Source organism: Macrosteles quadrilineatus, unplaced genomic scaffold (assembly GCF_028750875.1).
Source record: "Macrosteles quadrilineatus isolate MER2022 unplaced genomic scaffold, UCM_ALF_1.0 Scaffold_4__1_contigs__length_99947679, whole genome shotgun sequence".
NCBI classification, from domain to species: domain Eukaryota; kingdom Metazoa; phylum Arthropoda; class Insecta; order Hemiptera; family Cicadellidae; genus Macrosteles; species Macrosteles quadrilineatus.
Window position 1 is genome coordinate 78,827,740 of NW_026542597.1, and position 18,148 is coordinate 78,845,887.

At 34.4% G+C, this 18,148-nt stretch overlaps 1 protein-coding gene across 2 annotated transcripts; it reads left to right on the plus strand.

Annotated features, from left to right (window-relative positions):
- Positions 1 to 2,793: 2,793 nt before the first annotated feature.
- LOC128991574 (prostaglandin E synthase 3-like) lies at positions 2,794 to 16,644 on the plus strand. 2 transcript variants are annotated; one of them, XM_054414586.1, is made up of 4 exons: positions 2,794 to 2,875; positions 9,469 to 9,655; positions 10,855 to 11,046; positions 15,288 to 16,644. In XM_054414586.1, the coding sequence occupies exons 1-4, from the start codon at positions 2,859 to 2,861 to the stop codon at positions 15,390 to 15,392; spliced, it is 501 nt and encodes a 166-aa protein (XP_054270561.1). In that variant the 5' UTR covers positions 2,794 to 2,858; the 3' UTR covers positions 15,393 to 16,644. The 2 variants fall into 2 exon arrangements, with proteins under 2 accessions (XP_054270561.1, XP_054270560.1); XM_054414585.1 differs by lacking the exons at positions 2,794 to 2,875; positions 15,288 to 16,644 and adding an exon at positions 3,038 to 3,373 and having other exon boundaries at positions 10,855 to 11,097.
- The last annotated feature ends 1,504 nt before the right edge of the window (positions 16,645 to 18,148 follow it).

Below are 18,148 nucleotides of genomic sequence, written 5' to 3' on the forward strand. Positions count from 1 at the left end.
TATTAATTATATAGATTTCATATGTGCATGAAATGTTGGTGTGAAACCAACTTGTATAACTTTAAGCTAAATGGTTTAAGTTACCTGGCTTAGTCAAGTGATCCTTCTTCAGTAATACACTACTATAGTTTCGGACTTGAAAATAAGTCCATCTTCAGAAAACGTCAATAGGTCATCTAACCAAATTGGTTAGATGACCTATTGACGTTTTTGTTAACCTGAAGATGGACTTCCAGAGGCTACTTCACCATGTATACCTTTGAAGTAGAGGCTATATTTATTCCCAAAAGGTATCAAACGCCAGCTCCTGATCAAATCTTTTCTATCCCTTTAAAGTTTGTTTCGTGTTTTTAGTCTTCACGTACAGAGACTTAAATCTTTGTATTAAATTGTTAGCAATCATAAATCGTAGACAGAATCTTCCACAAAAGATAAATACAATATAGTTTAACACCCTAGAACTCCTTAAAAAAATATATTTTGTTAAGGCTTCGTCATAATGTTAAAAATACTCAATACCACAACAAATTAATTAATTTTACATATGTAAACGTTGATAGTTGTATGCGTATTGTATTTTAATATATCTTCTGTATACATCTAGTCCTCTATATTTTCTGTGAACACAAATGCTTCTGTATACACTTTTTTGCAACTCACAGTAACTGAGAAATATTCTAAACTGGTGAACTGTTTTTATAAATTTTTGCCATTATTTCTCAACCCGTGCTTAAAAAATTAGTGACTCGTGGATGAATCCAGATACAAAATTTAATCTAAATCGGACCACAGGTTTTGTCTGTAGCTCTGTATCTGGATCATACAAGTGTGTATTATATAACATGATCAAATCACATAGTCAAAATATGTTTTATTCTATAACTTTTAATTTAATTAAACATAAAAGTTATGCTCCCTCCATTTTTAAAGTATTCAGTCCAAAAATGTAATAAATTTACTTGTGCATACATATTTATTTCGTTTTAATAAATAATTGAGGTGATGCAATACACTTATGTAGGCAGTCGCAGCAGTCGAAGCCGGGCATAGCGCCTAGAGTTTCACGAACGCAAACCGCGCAACGAGTAGCTAAATGAGCCGTAGAGTAAGTGAGCCATCTAATATTTTGAAGAGGGTTCACTTACTCTACGGATCATTGTGCCAATGATCTGTAGTGTAAGTGAGCCATCTAATATTTTTCTGCAGGCTCGTATAGTATACGAGCCTATTCCTATAATTTATATTATTCATTATTTTGGCTCGTATACTATACGAGCCGATTCCTGAATTATCAAATAATTCGTAAGCTTGGCTCATAGTCACTATGATCAGTAGAGTAAGCGAACCTTCCTACTGTATTTTTAAATATAATACACGAGGCTCATAGGCACAATGATTTGTAGAGTAAGTGAACCCTCTTCATTTACTTTTTATTTTCGATAGGCTCGTATAGTATACGAGCCTGTAGTGCAAGTGAACCTTCAATATTATTTAAAAAGCTCGTATAGTCTATGATCTGTAGAGTAAGTGAGCTGTCCCCAGCCCGTAGTCCATCGCAGTCCAGAATAATGTGTTTTGCAGTCTCATCGGACTGGTTACAAAGTCGACACTCCTTTGCTTGTCATTGACAATTCCTAGAGTGTGGAGATGTTTCCTGAAATGGCCGTGTCCAGTGATAAGAGCAACTACCTGCCCTCTCTCCAGCTTTAGCAGCCAGCGAGTGAAGAGAGGGTGCTAGGTTCTGAGAGCAGTTTTTTGCCAAGTGATTGTCCAGGATAATTACGCCAACGCTCAAGGTGTTGTCCCCTGGACCATTATTTGTTGATTACATGTGTAGCGGCAGCTTTGCTGATGCCACAAAATGGCTCTGGTCCTAAGAGTGGCATGCTCGCACATTTTTTTGCCAGCTTGTTTGCACTCTCGTTGCCGCCAATGCCTACATGGGAAACCCAATTTTTACCCCATAAACCCCTGTTTTCATTGTCCGATTATGCTGGTTCGCGAACTCGTTCGAATAAACGTAGGTTTACACGTTTGTACCAAACGTCATCAAAATCGGATGATTTTTGCTTGAGTTATCGCGCTAACGGACATATATATGTATAAATATATTTATATATGAATTTGAACGGGTATGGTGTTTATATTTGATTGTGAGTTTAAAAAACTTTAATCAGAGTTCATTTTCCTACTACTGGATATTGAAAATTTTAATAATAAAATAAACAGTTACCTTGTTCAATATCCTTTTGTGCTATTTGATGACGACCGGTTTCGTGACAACAATCACATCATCAGGTCAATCCTCGTAGAACGATTCGTTAATACATAAAGTTTTTACCGAACACAAGACGAAAACACATTGTATTTACAAGATATTTACACGGAGAAACCATCGCGATGCGTGCACGCTTATGTCGAGCCGGCCGCGACTCGGAGTCGCGGCCGGCTCGACATAAGCGTGCACGCATCGCGATGGTTTCTCCGTGTAAATATCTTGTAAATACAATGTGTTTTCGTCTTGTGTTCGGTAAAAACTTTATGTATTAACGAATCGTTCTACGAGGATTGACCTGATGATGTGATTGTTGTCACGAAACCGGTCGTCATCAAATAGCACAAAAGGATATTGAACAAGGTAACTGTTTATTTTATTATTAAAACTTTAATGATTTGTTGTTTAAACTAGTGGGTGTTTTATAGCTTAGCTTACTCTATTATAATACAAAAACGTATTATATAAAAAAGGTTATCTTTACTCTTGAGAAAAAACATATGCTTCCGGTTGTTTGAACTGCTTTTTCCAAAAGTTGTTTATCGGTTCATTTCGTTTGTCTTTCCGTTCGGCCAAAAAAATCATGTCAGGAGAAAACGAGTAAGTTTGTAGTATTTTAAGCTTATTTTATGTAAAATTAATTTGCGGTTTCCCTAATTTGTATCCTTTTCAGATTTAACTTCCACTCTATGTATTAAATTATTGCACCTTTAAATTAGGTATTCTAGCTTATAACAAAATATCATCATGCTTCCGCCATCTTGATTGCCTAGCCGTGCTCTCGACTAACTAAGCTCTACGATTATTGATCTCTGATTTGTAGAATAGAGTTATTGTTTTACTGTTTATCAACCAAGCTAAATTGAAAATTGTTAATGTCATCATCCCATTGAAGTTTTGTCATTCGTTGTTCCAATTTGAGACCTTGAGAATCGCATACCGCGAAACTTAGCAGTGCTCTGTCTAGGCTAGGCCTAGGCCTAAGTTAAGTTTAGGCCCACTGGAAACATCAAGGTTTGGTCACTAAGGTTTTCCGAACCAAAACCTTATTTTGGAGATCTAAGTTTGTATCGTAGAAATGGTTCACGAGAATGAGGAGTAAGTAGCCGAACCTCTCTTTGTCTAAGTAACTTAGTCTATCTAGCCTAGGCCTATATCGTACATGGTTGAAATGAATTTGTGTAGGCCTATAATGAAGTGGAGGCCACTTAAGCTAGTCCTTGAGTCTAAAATTAATTGACTGAGATAAGCTAAGTTAGTACTTAGGTGGAAATTAGTTTGATGGGGCTTTGACAAAAGTTAACTTAGGCTACATAGGCCTACCTACTGTACTTAAGTTAGGCCTAGGCTATGGAAATTATAGCAGCCTTAAAGAATATTTTGAAGCAGACGGCTGCACTTTACATCCTACACTCATTCGAATGAAAATATCGATCGATATATCGATTTTTCGATAAGTTATATCATTTGGTTAATTTAGGTAAGGTTAACCTAACCAAACGATATATCGAATGAAACGATCGAACAATCGATAGTTTCATTTGAATGAGTGTAGGACGTAAAGTAAAGTGCAGCCAAGCAGACTTTAGCTCCATCATTTTTGCATGATGTTTTTAGTTTTTTTTTTCTAAAATACTCTTATTTAATTTTGTTGAATGAACACTTATTTTTTATGTTTGCTTTAGTGTATCATGTTTTACTATTGTACTTATGACTGTCTTGTGCACTTCAAGTGTCCATGACAAGATTGATTGCATGTAATTTTGCCTAAAGATCAATATGTCTTAGGTCTTAATTTTCATAAGTTATAAGTTAATTCTTTTAAGGGGTTAATTCCGCAGGCCTATGTTGTCTGTTGGCACAAACAACCGAATGAAAATATCCATTAAGTTATTCGATTGTTTCATTTGATATATTGTTTGGTTATCAATTTTTATCAATCAATCGATATTTTTATTCGGTTGTTTGTGTCAACAGATATGGAAGTCTAAAACCCCCTTTATTCAGCCAAACCAACAAAAAATGCATTAGCAGTTAGTTTCATATAATAAGTTTAAAACATCTCTTTAGGCCCTTTGCCTATCTAACTTCTAGCCTTACATTAACCCTTTGAGCACGGTCAAAAGATTCAACGACTTCCTCTATAGGCCAGCAATAACTTAACTTAAACTTAATACGCATAGTGATGCACCAAATGGCCAGGGCAAAAACCAGTGTTTTTACATGTTTTGGCTAAAAGTGCTAGCCTAGCCTATACTTAATATTTGAATGACTTGGCACAAAAAGATCTGGTTTCTTTTATTTTACATGTAATACAATTTAAGTTAAACTGTATTTAAATATACAATCATTGCATAAGAAAAAAACAAAACTTAAGCTAAGTTATCACAAAATAATAAAAAAGTTTTGTAAGTTTCATTTTGTTTTTTTCTTGGGTAATAAGTTATAACAACTAAATATGGTACCATATAAATAAAGTTTTTTTTTTTCATAAGTTACACTAGGCCTAGCTACTTACCGGTATTGGAGTAGGCCTAAGTTATTTGATGAAACATTGAGGCAAAATTGACTCGTTTAACCAACTAAGTACATGGACTTAACTTGTAGCCTATAGGTAGCTTAAAACAATATAAATTCTACAGTATTAACAACCCGGTAGACTTTAACCTACACTTAACTTAAACTTACCTAATCTAACCTATACCTTCAAAGGGCTAACGGATTTACGAATCGACAATCCCCAGGCCTGCCCTCACCACCCTTTTCGACTGCACTTTAATTTAAGTCCTACACTCATTTGAATGAAAATATATACTATCGATTATTTCTTTCGATATATCATGTTTGGTTAGGTAGGTTAACTTAACCTAACTATCCGAATGAAATAAACGATATATCGAATAGTCTAATATATCAATATAGGCTATTTCATTTGAATGAGTGTAGGACGTAAACTTAAGTGCAGCCGTCTTTTCTCTTATTAAACGGAATCATAAAATCATAGTTTGGTTAGGTTCGGTTAGTTTAGAATAGTTTTAATTTATAATCAACAAGCAGAGTAACCGTCCTTCGTACGGGGTGTGCGTGCAAGTAGAAAATGCTTATTGTAGGCTGTGCCTATGTTGAGAATAATCCTTTTGTTTGTACAACTCTGTAACAACTATTGTGTTTTTGATGGAATAAAGTATTTTTTATTTCATTTCAAAAGTTGTGCTAATGGGGGGGGGACAGGGTTTGAGAAAATTTGTTTCTTCAAATTTACGGTATGCTATTGTATAACACATCTACCATCCATATTCCTTAACTCAAAATTCTGTTTGATAACAGAAACGGCATGTGGGGGCATTCAAACGGAATTTTAAAATGGTACAGCAAGTTTGGTTAGTTATGTTAGGTTAGTTTAAAACAGTTTGATTTCAATATAATGTTTTAAAATTGTTTGTTGATACTGACAAATATTATGTAGGGCCTATTTATTGTAGTTGTCAGTTGATATGTTTCAATGTGTCAGATCGAAAAATAAAATATCGATACCGTACATCAAAAGATATCATCGATATTAATGAATGTTCCCTTTAACAGGAAAGTACCGGGAGCTTTTCGGGTAGGTTATTTGAGGGGTAGGCTGGTACTTACCTAAGTATTATACCGACCACACCACCTAACAATTATAACCTAACCTAAGTTTGGACTATGTGTTAGGTTAGGTTAGGAAGACTGCTATTTGAACAACTAATTAAAATCTTATTTGGAAGCCGTTAATATCTCGCTTATTTGATGTCAGACCAAAATAAATATTGAATATTCTTTTTTGCTCGTTATTCCAGTTAATTTGAGTAGGCCTACCACATGACGTGTTGTAAGGCCTTAAAAGTGTCAAGAAAAGTGTTTTTTTCAAAATTTTCCTCAAGAAAAGAATGCCATTATCGGAATCAGGGTTGAATTTTGAGTGAAATTTCAGAAATCAGTTGCAGACCCTAAAATGCATCTAGTTAGCCTACTAAAAAGACTTAAAATTGAACTTAAGAAAGTTGAATAAAAAATTTTGGTGGTATATTTATTTAAGTTACTACTAGGCCTAATGTTAACATGTTTTACGGTACATTAATGAACAGAATGTTTCTTTCTTACTATGCAAGTCTTAACTAATTTAGATCAAAGTTCATTTTAGAAAGATTGTCAATGATTTTATAACCTAAGTTCAATTTTGGGCTTTTAAAACTTATAAGTTATCTTTAGATATAATTTTGTAAATTGTGGTAACGATTTAAAACATTTTTTAACACCCATAAGAAAGAGGATGCGTAAAAGTGTGTTTGAATTGTCTTCTTTAAAATTTCCCAGTCTCTTAAAGATAGCTTGATGGTCATCTATTGTTCGTTGATTGTCTAACCTAATTTGAATTTCAATAGGCCTAGAACTTATTTTGCATATTCATCTCGAGCTATAATAAGCAGGCTTTAGTCCAATCTTTTATTGGTTACTGTCTATGGGTGGATCTTCATAAAATCATTAGGTAGCTGAAGTACATAATTATCTTAGTAACTTTGATTTTTATAAAGAATGGGGAAAATGCAGTCTAGTTCTTCAGTACTGGATGAGCCTAAATACCTAAAAGTCAATGGTGAACAAACTATAGTGAAACACTCAACCTTCCCAAAAGCTGTAGACAACCTAGGCCTATTGTTGGGAAGAATCAGAGAACAGGTCATTGCCAGATGCCATTATGCCCTGCAAGTTAACCTATGTAAATAACATTTATCTTAACCTGATCTTGATTTACTAATCTTAAATTGATTTGAAAGAGACAATCACTGTGTAACCCAGGTTGTCAAAAACTCAACATTGCCAGGGTATATACCAATCGGGAAAACCGGGAGAACAGGGGAAAAACCCTTAAATTTGAAGGAACTTGGACAAAAATGGGACTTTTGGAGCGATTCCGGGAATTTTATTTTAGCCACGATAGAAGATTGCAATTACGTGTCTATGAGGTTAGCGCCATAGAAAAATTCACGCATTTGCCCTGTCCGATTGCGGAAGACAGATGACGATTGTGACCGCGGGAAACGAAGATGACGTCTACACGGCCGCAGAAGATTTTCCTGATTTTCCCTTGATTGCGGATGACAATGATGGCATTTCCGTGGCCACGGGAGATGTCTATGATTTTGCCGCGATCGTGGATGACGTTTCTATTACTACGAGAGACGACAATAATGTCTGTTCAAACTGTGAGAGACGTCCAGGAATTTCTCGCGATAGCGTAAGACTGTTGTATGTTTCCGTGAGACGACGATAAAGTCTACATACCACGGGAAATGTCCAGGATTTTGTCACGATTACGGACAACTGTGATGTCGTTTATGTCAACGTGGTAGGTGACTACACATGTCCGCTGGAGATATTCATGATTTAGCCACACAGATTGTGTTAGTGTCTAAATTCTGGTTTTTTCCTTTTTAGTGAATTTCCCATATAGGGAATAAGCTATTACCGTAGGTCTCATGGTCAGACTGAGGACCGATTTACTTTTTCGTTTTCAGGTCCTCAGAGGCAAAAACATCATCCGTTCTAATTCATATATACAGGGTGGTTGGTACTTAATGTGACAAAAATTTTTTGGTGTAAGTACAAAGTAAATAAAGTGTGATTATGCATATAAGAAGTTCCAAGTCTAAAAATTTACTTCCCAAAGAATTATTTTAAGTTTTCCAAAAATAACTATATATTTAAACTTAATAGAGCAATTTACCAATTACCTGTAAAAGGATTTGAGTAGATAATGTCATTTTTGTGTTCTACATTATTAAATTTTGTATAAGAATAATAGAAAACGATGGAGGATCAATAGTAAAACTCCATTGTAAGTAGATCCAAGTATAAAAATTAAGGTGTTGGACGACAAAAAAAAAAAACTGGTCTTTTTCATTTTTTTATACCCTATATACAAGAAGGTGGTCAAATATGTTAAAACTGTGCCATTTTAAGCTTTCCAACCATATGCAGAAAAAATTTTTGTCACACTGAGTATCGTACCAATTACCCTGTATATACTTATACATGTGTCGGTTAGCACGATAAATCAAACAAAAATTATAAGTTATCCGGTTTTGATGAAATTTGGTATAAGTATGTAGGCTAACCGTACATTTATTCAAAAAAGTTTGCGAACCAGCATGATGAGAACTGTATGTTAACTGGGGCTTATGAGGTTGTATGGGGTTTTTCTATTTTCTACCCAAAAAATATAAAATTTTGCTATTTCTTTCTAAGCCACTTGTAGAGCTTAAAAACAATTAATTGGGTTTATTATGCGTTGTCTTGCGCTTTTAATGGTTTAGAAGAAAATACAAAGCAACCGTAAATTTAAAATTCTCATGTTATTCTTATGGAGAAAAAGTAAACTGTTGTAGGCCTACTGTAGTTTACTTCTTATTGAACATATTTTGATCAAATTTTGAAAATTCATTTGGTAGCCCTACTGATCTATTAACATTTAACTAAAAACACTTTTATTACCTTCCCTGTAGTAGCAAACTTGAGTACTCATTAATCTAATGTTATTTAAATAGGGAATAAATATGACATTTTTAAGGAGATATTTTACTGAAAATCCAATCAGGCAAATGAAAATTCGCTTAGCCTGCAGGTTTGCTGAGGCTTGGGATTTTTTTGTTTTTAGAGATAGTTGATATGACATAAAAGATGCTCTAGCTTACAATAACTTGCCGTATCGGTCGAAGCCCAAGGCAGCAATGTTGTGGGTTCAGATCCTGGTACCTATCATTTAGGCCTACTACTTTTTTACCTCAGTACCTACATTTCACTCTTGTAGGCTACTGTACCAGCTCACTCTTTGTTTTGTTGTCCGGAACTTCTTCCACACACAGGCTGAGGGCCAGTGTGGATATTCAAATGCAAGATGTGAAGAATCAGACTTCCAAGTCATTAGTAACATATGAAAAAATCCCCATGTATCAACATTAGCTCAGTAGCATTTCAGGGCTTAGCTTACTCATAGGAATTTTTTAATATTTCTGTACAGGATAGTACAAACTGTGGTCTTTACCACAAGATAATTCCTTTTGCAGTGTGTAAACTTATTCTTTCTCTCAAGTTTACATGAAACATTTTTAAGTGCTAATCAGATATGAAGACTGTAATTAATTATGTGACTAATTTTTTTTTAGATCCATTCCTCCCCCAGTGATGTGGGCACAGAGGACGAACTGTGTTTTCTTAACAGTTTGTTTGGAAGACTGTAAAACTCCTGAAATCAGATTAGAACCAGAAGCAATATATTTCAAAGGGATCGGAGGAACAGAGAAGAAACTTCATGAACTCACAATACCACTGTTTAAGGAAATTGACCCCGAGGTAAGTTAAGTTACTAGCCTATTTAGATTTTCTTAATCTAATTTTTCTAATAGATCTAATAACGGGGTTACTTGCCAGTACCAATGGAGCAAACTATATTCATCGCTCAACTTCAAACTCTCAATTTTATTTCTGCTAAAGTTCTTTATTTTAATTACTTGATGTTTCATATAGATAGGAATGATTAACCTCCATCGGTTTTTTGCCTAGGCTTCTTTGTCGTAAAGTTAGTGTAATCGCCAAATAGCCATCTGGCGAGTCGGTTTTGTAGGCCTATTTTAATTGCAGTTGCTGACATGAACATTATGTAATCATTAAACAAAACGGTGTTGACCGTTGATTGAATAAATTTTGAATAAATAAATTTGATTAATCTTGCCATTAACATTTCTTCGCTATTGATTGATTCATTAGTTAGAGCCAAACATAGGATTTGATGTAGTTTCATTCTAATTGAAATTGGTTTGTATTTTTGCGCTCGGTCGTTATAAACCATAAAATATGTCCCACGTAATATTCTGTATTTTTTTTATTAATCTAAGTAGGCCTAATTATTTTATGTTTTGCAGTGAAGCATATCTTCCAAGGACGTTATGTTATATTTTTAATTCAGTTCTTTAATCAAACTAATTGTTTACCCTCATTTCTTCTGATACTGGCAAGCGTTATATCTAGGTCAAAATATTTTTCTCAGATATTTTAGAGAATGAATAGGCCTACACTGTTGACTCGTTTAGCTTCATCCGATTAATCATATGCCTTGTGTGTAGGCCTACCCTTGTTGTTTGCCTTTTTGTGGGTGTGTATAGTGTACAATAGCCTAACTTGTTATATATAACACACTTTGAGATGATGACAACATGACATAAACAACTGTTTTTGTATTGATTTGTTTATAATTTTACACTTTGCTAAATAATTAAACTTCCTCAAAGCTAGTACCTACTTAAATGAAAAGGCCTGGTTTGCCCTTTTTGTCAATTTAACCATGGACAAAAAGAATTAAATATAGACTGTCAGGCGTGCTGCGGTTACCATGGTTACCATAGGCTCTGGCGCACACCACTGGAGTAGTTTACATAGCGTGTACGCCTTAACTACATGGCGCTCTCAGCGGTATGCGCCAGAACCTATGATAACCGCAGCACAACTGATGGTCTGTTATTAATTCTTTTTTGCTATTTTCTACTTTTTTTTAGAAATCAGCAAAATTTGTAAGGGACAGGAATATTGAAATCATTCTGAAGAAGAAAGAAGAAGGCCCATATTGGCCTCAATTAACAAAGGATAAGAAGAAATACCATTGGCTAAAAGTAGATTTTAACAAATGGAAAGATGAAGACGACAGTGAAGACGAGTTCGGCGGCGGACAACCTGATGATCTTGAAGAAGTAAGTGAAAAGGATTTTGTTAATTATTGTTTATGAAGGAGATATTGTTTGATAACCAAAATGAAGTTTTTTTGGTATTGCTGAAATTCAAAAGCCGGTTTTCAATAGCAAATAAGTGACCTGTTTTGAAAATAAAATATCTTTCAAACTTTACAATATCCAAGTCTGCCACTGGAAACTTTTAACAATTTAGTGAAAATCACATCTGGAAGTTGAAATTGAAGTATGTACTATTTTTTAAATTTTAATCTTTCTGGCTTAAGCTTGGTTTCCTAGGCGAGCAGAATGCTGAGAGCAGAGAAGCGATTTTCCGCACGTCCAGTCACGGTTCGCTCTGATTCTAGGAAAACAGTAGCCTACAATTAAATTACCTAAGAAAAGAGAAGAGAGGGGTAGTGGAGTATTTCTCCACACAAATAGCTTTTGTGTATTCTAACATATAGGGGCTTTCTTTTGTAATAGGAGGAATCAGTTAAGAGGCGGTCGGATAGAGCCCCGTATCCCATATTTTGCAGGCGTCACGAGCAACAACACAGTCCTCCCAAAACAGACTTTTGTAATAGTACCACCCTTGGCCACCAGTTTCGTGGCTGTCGCATAACGGGATCTGAGATGGTTGACAACCCTGTGTTACCTAGAAACTTGAAAGCATCAACTCGACTACCCTCAGCCTGTGTCCTAGCCCTTGTCTATTGTCCCACCGCATGTTTCACTTTCACTGGTTTGCTACCTTCGCTCACCCACCCTTTGCGTCTCAGCGATTACGTGCCGGAGCAGGTCTCAGTTCGTCACCGCACAATATGCTCATTTTCCACAAAAAAAATGTTTTGGAGATACAAATAGCACTTTCAGTAAGACATTTTGATTTATACACTTATCAAAATACATGATAATGTATTCAATTATAAATAATATACTAGTGCTACTGGGCTAAATAATGTAACTACTTGGCCTATCCCATACATTTTATCGAATTTCCCTGTAATGAGGTAGCTATTACCGTAAGTGGCATGGTAAGACCTACGCCCGGAACCGATTTACTTTTTCATTTTGATGTCCCCAGAGGCCAAAAACACCATTCGTTCAAATTTGTATATATATGTGTGTCCGTGAACACGATAACTTGAGTAATTTTTGTCCGATTTTGATGAAATTTTGTTTGAAGGTGTGAGGCGGGATAAACTTGAATGAGTTCGCGAACCAGCATGATCGAACCATGGGAACGGGGTTTTATCGGGTAAAAATTGTTTTTTCTAAATTTTTGACCCTCTAACTAAACACAAAATTTCCCAATTTCTCGTGTTGAACGTTAAAAAAATGTATAATACATTAAAATAGCATAAATAAAACCTTTAAAGTATATGCTCAAACCTATATAAAAAACTACAAATATTGTCCCTAATTAAACTACATTAAAATACCTATGAAAAATACTGAACATGGTTTACAAAAGACTGAATATACGAATGCTTCGCAATATAATGTCACCTGATCGTCTTAGTCCATATTTTATATCTAATGATAGAAGGAATTTCTTTTAGATCTATGAGGCATAGCCCTACGTAGGCCTGTAATTGAAATTCACCTTTCACACTGGTTTAAAATAGTTACATACTACATCAACCTCACTACTGCACACTTTATTCAGGTTGAAATTTTCATTTACAAAGGTGCTCTTGTCTTTTCCACGAAACACTGAGAATTAAGTACATTAATGCGTTATCAACAGACATACTCACAAAAATACAGAATTGAATTAGGGGATATTTATTTAAAAGTTGTTATAGTGTCATCAAGTTTTATGATAATCGTATTTAGGCCTAATCCTAATCAAACTGTAAAATTGGTGTACATCCGTTGGCAAATATATAAATAAGTAAATAAATACACAGTCCACAAAACATTGATACGTTGACAACGTAACGCTTTAAAAATTCATTATGGTTTGTCCAAAAAATCTTTCACTTGATGTGGTATCTTGGTATCAGTATCGAAGTAAAATTAAAATTCATGATGTAGCCCCTGAACTGTTTAATTAGACTAATATGAGGTACGCACCTTTACGTACGTCAACAGTTCAATTGTAGTAAGTAGAACTCACAACATGTTTCACCTATTCAAACAGTATCGAAGTTATTAATCTACCTTGGTTTTGGATTTTTTTTTCGAAAATCAAAGTTATTTCCCATTAATAGCATTATTTGTAAGCAGCTTTTAATGTTAACATATTAATGACAGTTTGAAGAAAAACCCCTTATCCAAACAAAGGGTTCTTATTTGAAAGATTACGTAATCTCTAAACGATGATCGGTATATTCCCAGCACTGAGCACTATACAACACTGATTCACGGCCTTTTCCCCGGTTATCAAAACTCAAGAACAATCGTTGTACTTGCGATTAATTAAACCGGCTAAGTAAGGCACAACGTTTTTTAATCCCACTTGGTTTGGATGTGCTTACAAAACTTGATCGGAAATGGTTGCGGTATTTGTAAACAGTATTTAATGTAAACATATCATATGTGACAGCTAGAAGTGAGAACTAATCCAAATAGCTGATCGTTATTTCATAAAATTTAATAGTAAACATTGGAAGAAAATTTGACAAAAATCGAACAAAATTGGGTTTTTGATGGTTTGTTATTTTGTTTTCAAAGAAGCGGGGCCATGTTTTTATAGCCAAAGAAACTCACTAATCCAGTAAATACAGAAAATGATTTGAACCTTGATCGGTATTCTAGTTTTCTAGGAGTAGGCCGCGTAAAATGACATTTTGGCGTCACTGACAGAATGAAAGAATGGACAGACAGACAGAAATTGAGATAAGACTCGTTTCGGCTTTCTTAGGCTATGAAACCTAATGTAACCAGAAACTGCATGATTCTAAGCAATGTAGGCCTACAGACAAAACTGTATTTTATTTATATAGATATATGGAACGATTTAAATAAAAAAAATATAAAAAATAAAAACAGTAGGTCCTATGTGTCGTATTTTTACGTTTCAAAGCCATTTGAAGTTGCAATCTTGCTCTTGATGTTTTTTTCTAGATTTTGCCTTATCCTGTGCCTCTAATATATAAAAAGGATTTCGGATGGGCACTTGGGGTTTTATCTTAGCTCGAATATTATAGACCTAAAACGGGACATCGCAATTCCAAGATAATCCGTGAGTCAGAAGCCGGCTTGGCTACGACGCAGTGCTGGTCCGGAGGGTGGATTTGGTTCCTCGTATATACCACGTATGTCAGAAAATGCTTTTGTTCCACTGGACCTTGTTTTCTTACTGACAAATAGTTTGTATCAAATCGTGTAAATTGCAGCAGCTATCTTTATACAGCTAAGTCCTTAATCAACGTACTAAGTATGACCAAAAGAGACGTTTATTCTAACGGAACTTGTTTTATATTGATGAATGGTTTGTATCAAACCGGGTGTTGTAAAACTACTTTTATCTCTGATGACAGTAATATTTTAATACATACCTACGGTAAATACACAGTCCGAAAATATTAGATTCTTAGATTCCTGTGAATTCAATATCATCATTTCCTTGGCATTATAATACATCAGGGATGTAACCACATAACGTTATTTATTTATTTAAACAGATCTGTGGCCAGTTTAAATGCATTTTATTTGGCGCGGTTTGAAAACGTGCTCTGTAGTCCACAATCGACTGTGCTGCCATCGGCCGGGACATCGTCGAACTAGTACTCAGTCGGCAAGCAAGGCTTTTTTGCAAGCGTTTACAAAAAAATACAAAACTTAATGTTAACCATCGAAAAATAAATATCTGTCACACTCAATACACTAATGAATATATGCTCTTCAATATGGCGTTTGAACCAGAATTATTCATAGTGCCAGTCATTTTATATTTTAGCAGAAAGTATTGCAATTCCTTATGGGAAATGTAAGAAATGATTTATTTTATATCCGGCTTATAATTAAACATTATGATTTTTATATTGTACAGTCTTAATCCTACATACATTTACAATGTTTTGAGTGTGGGAAATATTTTTTGGAACACGGATAGACCAGAAAACGAGGAATTATTATATGCGCTCCATGTTAAAGTGACGGCAGCCGAGAATCTCTGTCCGACCGCCTCTTAATTATTTGCGGGTTGTGCGGCGACTGCGGCTTTTCAAATTAATGATTTTGGCTTTACAAGATTTTGATTGTTTGGTTCTGTGATGCTATATTCTTAAGTAACTATGTCGGTTTTATTTTAGATGATGAGATCCATGGGCGGACTTGGCGGAGGAGATACCAAACCAAACTTTGACGTAGATGTCGAGTCAGACTCAGACGACGAAGATCTACCCGACCTGGAATAAGCCAGTGCCGTCGTGTGCAATACATGAAACTTGACTGACTCCAGCATATATGAACACTCACTCGTGTTGGAAGTATAGTTGCGCCAGGCGATCAATATTTTATTGTATAAATAAGGAGCATTGGACTTGTATCGCAAGTCACATTCTCCACAACAATTATCGTTTTTTACTTTTTTCTATATTGTAAAGCGTTTGTTCTAATTTGCATTTTTTACTGATGTTTTTGGCCATGTATGAATAAGGCCAATTTACTTCGTAAAATTTGTTAGTGTCATCAGTTAGGCCCCATCATTCCACAACTCTGATTGTAAATAAATGTTAATCGATAGTTATTGTTTTATTTCGGCTGTAATACAGTTAAATGCTTATTTATGAACTTGAGCTGCTGTTTTATATTCATGTTAATCAAAGTTTTTGACTGTGTGCATTTGATAGGAATGTACTGCAAACTTTTGTAGAATAAATTATGAATTTCGGATTAGGAAATGGTTTATATTAGTTCAATATAGTTGAGAAATATGTTTGATTTTTGTTTTCAAAGTTTTAATTTTGTGTTTTGACAGATTGCTGATTTTGTGTGGAAATTTACCTGGCTCTGCTAGATTAAATTTGTAAATCATTATCTTGACGTGTGCCTGTATTTTTGTTACACCTAGATTCATAATGCATGTATGATACACAAAACCTTTGATTATATAAGTTTTAAAAGTTCCAGTTACGTTGAGTTACCTCACTAATATTTAGAGTGAACCCAGTTTGACTTAAAAGGTTTGTGAAGTTTATAATGTAGATAATAAGACAGCTTAAATAGCCTCAAACAGCCACATCAGTGACCAATATTTAATTCATAAACTTTTGAATGATATCTCTTTTTTAACTCTTTAGAAATCCACATTAAATAAACTGGTCTTCCAAGCTTATTACATGATAACTCTTAAAAGTAATTTCTGATCTCTTACTCTGTAATAAATACATGGCCAAAACACAACTGATACATCAATATTAAATGATAGCCTCAACGATGCCATAGTTTGATTTGACTTAAATATTATTTGTTATTACTCTTAAACTCATTTTTGTGGCATTATCCAAATAAAGTAGGTTTCTAGCACGGTCAAAAGTGAGTTTAAAACACATCCTAATTAACATGTAAAGCATTATTCATAGATATCATTTAATGATTTTATTTTCACATTTGTATTTGTTGTAAAATATCTAGACCTAATAAATATATTTGCATCAGTTCATTTAATAGGGATATTTTTTTTTAATTTACCTTATTCCCATTACATGACTGCTTTTAGCGAATTTCCCATTTAGGGAATAAGCTATTATTACCGTAGTACTCATGGTAAGACCTCGACCCGGGACCGATTTACTTTTTTGTTTTGAGGTCCCTAGAAGCCAAAAACACCATATGTTCAAATTCATATATTTATATGTATAAATAAAGATTAAACATTAATAAACATAGTACTCGAGTAAAAATTATTTATTAAAATATTTACTGACCATAGTTTCGGCTCTAAGGCCATTTTCAAAGATTTACGTTGGCCACTTTGAAAATCGCCTTAGAGCCGAAGCTATAGTCAGAAAATATTTTAACAAATAATTTTACTTGGTTACTAAGTCTATTAACGTTTAATCTTTATTTATATACAGGGTGTCCTGGAACTCTCTACCAATATTTTATGGCATTGCTCCTGGGTAAGAAACATACCTAAATATCATATTTAAATTGTCCGGAAGTCCTTAGTTACTCACACAGCCGCCATTTTGTTTTTTTCAGTTATTAATTTTTTCTAAAGAATGGTTAAAAATATGAAATTGAAACTTTGCACAAACATTTATGACAACTAGACAAAGCTACAAAAAAATTATGACGATTTTTCATATTTTTCATATTCATAAAACAAAATGGCGGCCATTTAAAATTTTGTTTCTTAAATAACTCAAAAAACGTTGATTTTATAACAATTGTAAATGGCCGCCATTTTGTTTTATGAATTTGAAAAATCGTCATAATTTTTTTGTAGCTTTTTCTAGTTGTCATAAATGTTTGTGCAAAGTTTCAATTTCATATGTTTAACCATTCTTTAGAAAACAATTAATAACTGAAAAAACAAAATGGCGGCTGTGTAAGTAACTAAGGACTTCCGGACAATTTAAATATGATATTTAGGTATGTTTCTTACCCAGGAGCAATGCCCTAAAATATTGGTAGAGAGTTCCGGGACACCCTGTATAATAGCCCTATTATTATATTTTTCATATTTATATATATATTTATATATGTGCCCGTTAGCGCGATAACTCAAGCAAAAATCATCCGATTTTGATGAAATTTGGTACAAACTAGATGCTTAGGTGAGTCGGTGGCTCAGTTGGTAGCGTCACGGACTTTGGGCCCAAGGCAGAAGTGTCGTGGGTTCGGATCCTGGTCACTGCCACAAACTTTTATCAGTACAGTTCACCTTTGTACTGTACCGGCTCACCCCTTGCTTTGCTGGATACGTTCCACGCACAGATCAGTAGTCTATGTGGACGGGCAAATGCAAGGTTAAAAGAGGCCGCCAACCTCTTTTATTAAAAAAAAAAAAAAAAAAACGAGTTAACCTACGTTTATTCGAACGAGTTCGCAAACCAGCATGATTGGACTATGGGAACAGGGGTTTATGGGGGGATTTATGGGGTAAAAATTAGTTTTTCCCAATTTTGTCCCTAAAAACTTGAAATTTAGCAATTTCTTTTCAAAC

Bases quoted from the DNA above. Each gene is read 5' to 3' on its own strand.
- LOC128991574 (XM_054414586.1), top strand. The intron at 9,656-10,854 runs GTAAGTTAAGTT...ACTTTTTTTTAG, and splicing joins TTAAGGAAATTGACCCCGAG to AAATCAGCAAAATTTGTAAG. The intron at 11,047-15,287 runs GTAAGTGAAAAG...GTTTTATTTTAG, and splicing joins AACCTGATGATCTTGAAGAA to ATGATGAGATCCATGGGCGG.